General features: G+C 56.8%; 1 protein-coding gene across 1 annotated transcript; it reads right to left on the bottom strand.

The window, feature by feature from the left end:
• Nucleotides 1–3,055: 3,055 nt before the first annotated feature.
• Nucleotides 3,056–3,481, bottom strand: LOC142574970 (uncharacterized). Its single transcript, XM_075683947.1, has one exon. The coding sequence runs from the start codon at nucleotides 3,479–3,481 to the stop codon at nucleotides 3,056–3,058; it is 426 nt and encodes a 141-aa protein (XP_075540062.1).
• Nucleotides 3,482–7,082: the final 3,601 nt, after the last annotated feature.

The raw sequence follows: 7,082 nt of genomic DNA on the forward strand, positions 1-7,082 counted from the left end.
GGCACTTTATAGTTGAACAAACCGCTTCCTTTGGGGTCATTCTTTGTAGTATCACAGAACGCGCCAATCTAGGGCGCCGTTGTAACGCAGGCCACGGAAGCGCGTCCCTGTTACTGTCACGTGTATCTGCTGCGGCGTGGATGCAGTCGCCACACACCTGAATAATGAATTCGCTACTCCAGAGTCCGTTACTTGCGCTGGCAACACTCTCTAAATGAACAAAGATGGTTACATGAACAAGCATACGGTGGTTCTTTAGCTTGGTGTTGCGTGTTTGATTCTGGTTTGTGGGTTCTAACCGAGGTATTTCATCGAAGCGGAAAAGTATTTGCTACCGACCACTTTATTTTGATCGGTCTCCAAAGAAGCAGCCACGAAACCGCACAAATAGCTGCGCTGTGCGTGCGAACGTCTGACCTTCCCAGTGAGACGCAACAGTATTTTTTAAGACAAAGAACATTTCAAAGGAGCCGGATATTATAGAAGGCAATTTTTGTGCGTAGGGGGACTCTCCGAAGGTGCGGGCACTTGATACAGGTGCTGCTACACGTGTTAGTGGTGGTTCCACTGCTGCAGGAGCGATACTTGTCTGTTTTCGACCTTATTAGGCAAATCGTGTCGCAGTATATGGAACACCATCCCACAATGTACAGATTGTCTCAACCACCATGCACTCAAATTAAAAAAATATTGGCACGCGCTAGTTACGCTAGAAGCCGAGGGTGAAGAAGTGGGCGTGGTAGCTGCTGCAGAAACGAACAGTAAACGGCCGTTCGCTTGGAACTGACTACTTGCCTTTTCCACTCGCGATAAACTGGTGGAAGCGCCAGGTACGCATCCACCGTATGCCTACTGCTTCTGAACCAGAAGCTACCGCCGCCAGTACCTCGGGGATGGCAGAAATCCATTGAAGCAGCCGTCGCCTCCAAGGTCTTCCACCACAATACAGTCCCCTGGCAAGCTCCGTGAGGAAGATCTCAACAACCCTAGCCAAACCGAGGGGATCCCAAATGCTGCTGTACCATGCATTGTCAACACGTCTCGCACGCCTAACCCATTCCAAGGCGACGCCTTTGAGGACGTTGAAGACTGGTTGGACCATTTCGACCGGGTCGCCGCCTTTAACGACTGGGACGATCGCCGCAAGTTGAACGTCTACTTTTCCCTTTTAGACGCGGCTAGAGTATGGTACGAGAACCACGAAGCCTCATTTACAAGCGGGCAGGAGTTGTATTGGATTGGAAAAACTTTAAAAGTCCTGCAGGACGCACGTCAGCGAGCAGCGGGCGTCTCCCACGCAGGGACCGACAGGGAGTACCTGGCGGCCGCCGCGCGAGCCTGCTGGACACCCCATTGCTGGTTTTGCACGAGCGGGGTTCGTATGGTCCTCTCCCACTTGTCGGAGGCAGAGTCGGGCGGAGCCTTTCTGCACTCCCAGAGCACTAGTGCGAGTGTCGCCGTGACCCCGCATGAGGGGCACGCATCCTCGGGGTAAACGTCCGGGTAGATGATGTTTAAAGTGGCGGGATATGGGTAGGTATGTGTCTGTCACAAGCGTAGCGTTAGCGCCTGCAGCCTGTCTAGTTTGGGGTGCGGGGGCGGAAAGAGACGTCGTCCTAAGTAAAAGCGTTTGGTGACGTCATTGTACGTTACTGGGGCGTCCCTGTTCGCCTCCAACTCATCGAGAAACTCCAACTCCAACTCACCCCCAGGCAACGCGTTTGCCTGGGGGTGACGGCGCGGTCGGTAAGCGCGCACGCAGCGCCGTGGGCTGTCTCGTTTAGGTTGGGCGGGGCGCCCCGATCCGACCCAGGTGGGCGGGAAACCAGGTGATGGTGTGGTGTTTGAGGGTGCTTGTATCAGCGCCGCGGAGGACGCGTAACGCCTGGTCGGAAAAGACTCCTCTCTCGCACGCTTTGATGGCCGGTCTTGAGTCGCTGAATATTGTCTTTCGCTTATCGTCGAGCATTACCAGGGCTATGGCCACGTGCTCCGCCACCTCAAGGTCACGTCTTCGTACCGTGGCGACGTTTAAAGTCCGTTGCGAGGACGAGACCGCTACCGCGGCGAAGGCTCGGTTGCATCGGTAGGCGGCGGCTTCCACGAAAGCGACGTCGTCAGCTTTCTTGTTTATGCGTTTGAGGAATGCGGTGGCCCGGGCTAGGCGCCTGCCTCGATTGTGTTCTGGATGTATGTTTCGCAGAATGGGTGCGATCGTGATCAGGTCGCAGAGCTCGGGGGGAACCGGCGTAAACTCCGGTGGATCCTGGATGTTCGGTGGGAAGTAGCCGAGCTCACGCAAGATGTAACGGCCGGTCTTGGTCATCGTCAGTCGTATCATCTGCGCTCTCTCCTGAGCCTCAGCGATCTCTTCGAGCGTATTGTGCACCACGAGCTCGAGGAGTCGATACGTCGGCGTGGTGATCAGGAGCTCAAGGGCCTGCTTCACTACCTTTCGGATGAGTGTATTGAGCTTTTCACGTTCTGATTATTTCCACTTGTGCATTACTGCGACGTAGGTAAAATGACATAGGACGAACGCGTGTACGAGATGAAGCAGATTGTCTTCTTTGAGGCTGTGGTAACGGTTGGCCACTCTGCGTACGAGTCGTATTGCGTTGTCCATCTTTGCCGTCAGCTTATGGACCATTTGGATGTTTCATCCGCCCGCCTCGATAATGATTCCCAGTACTCGGATGGTGTCGACCCTGGGGATTGGGCGACCGTCTCTGGTGCGGACGGTGATGTTGCGCTTGGTCGGTGGTTTCCACTCCTTAAGCCTTTTGTTATGCCGTTTTGGGCAGTACAACAAGAGCTCCGATTTGGCGGAGGAACACTTGAGGCCCTTGTGGTCGAGGTAGGATTCGGCGGTTTCGAGTGCCTCCTGCAGAGCGGACTCGATAAAGCCGTCCCACCCCGCGGAGCACCAGATGGTGATGCCGTCCGCGTATAGCGTATGGTTAAGGCCTTGTATCTTCAAGAGGCGTTCGGAGATCCCAGTCATCACTAGGTTGAACGGCGTCGGCGAGAGGACGGAGCCCTGGGGGGAGCCACGCTATCCGAGCTCGACTTCTTCCGACGTGAGGTCTCCGGCACGGAGCACGGCCTTGCGACGAGTTAGGAAGGAGCGGACGAACTCGTAGAACCAGCGCCCGAGCCCTAGGTCCACGACCACCTTAAGTATTGCTAAGTCCTCGATGTTGTCGAACGCCTTCTCATCGAGGTCAAGTATGGCGCGGGTGCCCCACGTGGCCCCGGCGTCTATGATCTGGTGTTTCAGGAGATGCATCGTATCCTGCGTCGAGAGCCCGGTTCGGAAGCCGATCATGTGGTGTGTGAAACAGTCCTGGTCTTCGAGATACCGAACGACTCTCTTGTGTACGACATGCTCGGCCACCTTAACCACGCACGAGGACGTGAGCGAGATGTGGGGAAGGTTATCGACGCCAGGCGCCTTGCCCGGTTTTGGAACGAGGATCATCTGGGCGAGTTTCCAGGCCGCCACACGTCGTTGGTGGCCCCCGTGAGGTACACGACCGAGGGGTCGTCTAAGTTTCACAGGAGCTTGTTGTTTATGCCATCGGGGCCCGGGACGGAACGGCCGTTTATTTCGGTTAGAGCCCGGCGCACCTCTTTGACGGAAAATTCTGCGTCGAGGAGGGCGCTGTCCGTACATGAGTAATAGGGATGTAGGGTCGGCGGGCCTGTGGGTATCAGCAGGTACTTATGCACAAGGGTCTTGACGACGTCATCCGGCGAAGCGGTGCCTTTGGCCTGGTGAAGGACATTGGTGAGCGAGTGACGCAGGTTCGTGCGGGTGTTGTCGTCGAGCAGGTGTTTGAGGAGGTTCCAAGTCTTCCCGTTGCGCACCTTTCCGTCGACCGAGTTACACACCTCGTCCCATTGCTGTTTGGATAGCGTGCTGCAGTGTTCCGTTATGGTCTTGTTCAGTTCTGCAATGCGTTTGCGGAGCCTGCGGTTGAGGCGCTGGCTGTCCCATCATGTCAGTAGAGACTGATTGGCCTCGAGCAAGTGGGCGAGGCGGCTGTCCATCTTCTCGGTTGGCATATCCGTGCTGAATGTTTTTGTGGCCTTACCGACGTCGGCCTTGAGCTGAGCCATCGACGTCTCGAGGTTCGGGGCAGTGTCGGGAGGGAGTCGCGAGGCGCGAGTTTTACGAAATAGGTCCCAATGGACCCGCGTGTACTTCTTGGGCTTCTTGACGATGCTGCGTAAGTGCACGGCCAGTATGTGATGGTGGCTGCGAAGATCCTCCGCGAGAGTGGACCAGCAGGCATCGGCTGTGTTCTTCACAAAGCAGAGATCCGGGGTGGTGTCTCTGTGCGTGAACGTGCTGATGCGGGTAGGGAACGTCTTGTCTGTCACTAGGGTGTGATCGAGCTGGTTCGTATGCTGCCACAACGCGGTGCCCTTGGGGTTGTCATACACTTAACCCCAGGTGCGATGCGCAGCGTTATAATCGCCAGCTATTACGAAAGGATTGAGCCTGCAAGACAGATGGCTCTGTGGAATAGGCGTCGGAAATGTTGACTCTTTTGTCTTGGGCTGCTGTACACGTTGAGGATGTACACACTTTGTCGAGAGTCGTCGCTTGGGAGAATCTCCGTCATGACGTTGTCCAGCGCGGACTTGCCAAGGTCGTGCGCGAGGCTGGTGAGCTTTTAGTAGACCAGCGTGGCGGTACCACGTCCTGCCGCGAGGCCTGGTAACCACTGGGAACCGGTTAACGTGGCAGTGTGTTACAGTTTCTTGCAATAGGATTATGTGGGGCTTGGCGTCGTGGCTGCGTAGGTATTGCTGCAGGGAGGCTTTCCTCGCAGTGCAACTCCTGCAGTTCCGCTGCCAGATGCGGAACGCTTCATCTCGCCTGGCCATCTTGATGCTTGTGGGGGTCGGCCCGGGCACCTGACGGTTGGAAGGGGGCCGTGTGTGCGGGCGGATTGGGTGTGTGGTGTTCGGACGAGAGCGGCTTACCAGCGGCAATGGCGGGGGCTACGACGGTTTCGAGCTTATGTTCGACTATCCCCAACCGATTACTGTGGGCCGTGAGGGTGGACTGTACGCGGGCCATATTCTCTCCGTGAAAGCAGAGGCTCTCTTTAATTGCCGACAGCGTACTTTTAATCTCTTCTAACTAGGGTTTCAGTTCTGGTAGGGCGCGAGCGACGGCGGGTTTTTTGGGCGCGCTCTCGCGGTCGGCGCTACCAGCACTAACATGTGGCGGCGGTGGTGACGGGGCTACTGCCCTGGCGGCGTTCTCGGCGGCGTGCATAATGGCTGCGCGCGCGCTCCTGTCGTTTTGTAGTTGGGCAATCGCGGTCGTAAGTTTGAGAATTGTCTGTTTCATAGCGGCGTTTTCGCGTTTGAGTAACGCTATCTCGGATGTATTTGTGTATGTAACGTGCTCTGTGAGTGAGCCCGACCCTACCTCACGTGGTGTCCTTTCTTCTCCGCCGGACGACGTCCGTTCAGGTGAGGGTGCCTCGTTTCTTGTCGCTCGTTCGTGGTGCCGGCTAGCTTGACAATCGTTGACAAGAGGGCCCGGAGCGGGATCCATAACGCGAGCCGGAACCGGTCCCGGGGCCCGGACTTGGAGTGAGAAGCGGAATGGTCCCGAGATGCGCCGCGTGGCGCGCCATGGGAGCGAGCCTGGTGTCGGCTCCGGGATGTCGATGGCCGCCTGGGGCGGCTTCGGGATCGGCCCCTGGATCTGGCCTGGGATCGGTTGTTTTCAGCGGCCCGGACACCTCCAGGGAGGTACGGGTAGTCGTCTTCGGTGGTAGCGATGGCGGACTTGGGCATTGTAGTGCAGTTGTCGCCGTCCCTCGTCGAGTGTGCTGTCTCCCATCGCCGTCGTCGCACCACGTATGGAATGTGGTAGCGTTCCTTGCAGGCTTTGTCGGCAGTGAGATGGTGGCCACCGCATAGGTTACATTGGGGTGCACAGTGGTGCTCCTGAGTGGGGTTTGGGGCACCACAGCCTCGGCCGATAACGACGCCGGGGTTTGGACACAGGTCCGCACGGTGGTCCAGCCGACCGCAGGTGTAACATATATCGACCTGCCTGGGGTATAGCGTACAGTGCACGAGAACAGATCCGTAGCGCACAAAATTGGGCACTCGATGACCGTCGAATGCCACGATTACTGCGGTGGTAGTGCCTAAGCTCTTGGCGGCGAATGCTAGTAGATTTCTGTCATTGACGATTTTAGAGTCGATGTCTGCCGGCCCGGCTTGCACGGGGAGCCCGCGGATGACTCCCTTGCAAACGCACTGTAGTGCCTCTTCGTAGGCGCTGATCTCGTGGGTAACGCCTTGGATGCAAATTTGCTTTACTCGCACGTAGCGGTCAGCATTTTCTTTGAGCGGAGTGCTTGCCACTAAGATATTCTGTTCGTTGTTGTGGCGTAGCGTGTCCGAGTGTTGTTGCGCCGGGCCGAGGCCGGCCGAGGCGGCAATGGCGTCGGCAACCACCGCAGGGTCAACGTTTGGAATTTTAAGTCCACCGCTAAGATTATAATAGTACGGATGTCATCTTTTCGCAATGGCGGCATTCTGCTCACGCGGATGATGGTGTTTTTAACGTTTTCACGGCCGCGCGTCTCAGTTCCTCCACGTTTCAAGGCGCCATATGGCCGAGTAGGGTTAAAGCTCCCACTTCTGGCTGCGGCGCGGCGAGACCTGGGTGTCTGCCAGCCTTGATCCGGGGTGATTTCCTCCACGGCAATATACTCCCCGGCCACTTGGTACTCCATATCTGAGCGCAAGAACTGCAGCCCAAGCGGCGGCAGCGACGACGTGGAAGAGAGAGCAACGCGCCAGAAGCGGCGCCGCGCTAGCCTGCGCTCGCCACATCGGATTAGAGGCTCCCCTCGTTAGGGCTAGCGAGGCTGCGGCTGAGCGACGATGGTGAAACCGCTGTAGAAGGTAGAGATAAACACTCACAGTGTCCAGGAAAGTGTCCAAGGATGAGTCCGTGCAACTTCACGAAGCCGTCGTGCTCAAATATTCACGTGAAATGGTGAAAAATCACCACGAAAACATTGGTAGAAACAAGAGCT

This window comes from Dermacentor variabilis, chromosome 3 (genome assembly GCF_050947875.1).
Source record: "Dermacentor variabilis isolate Ectoservices chromosome 3, ASM5094787v1, whole genome shotgun sequence".
Taxonomy (NCBI): domain Eukaryota; kingdom Metazoa; phylum Arthropoda; class Arachnida; order Ixodida; family Ixodidae; genus Dermacentor; species Dermacentor variabilis.

Coding starts and splice junctions, on each gene's coding strand:
- LOC142574970 (XM_075683947.1), bottom strand. CDS start 3,481: ATGATCCTCGTTCCAAAACCGGGCAAGGCGCCTGGCGTCGATAACCTT.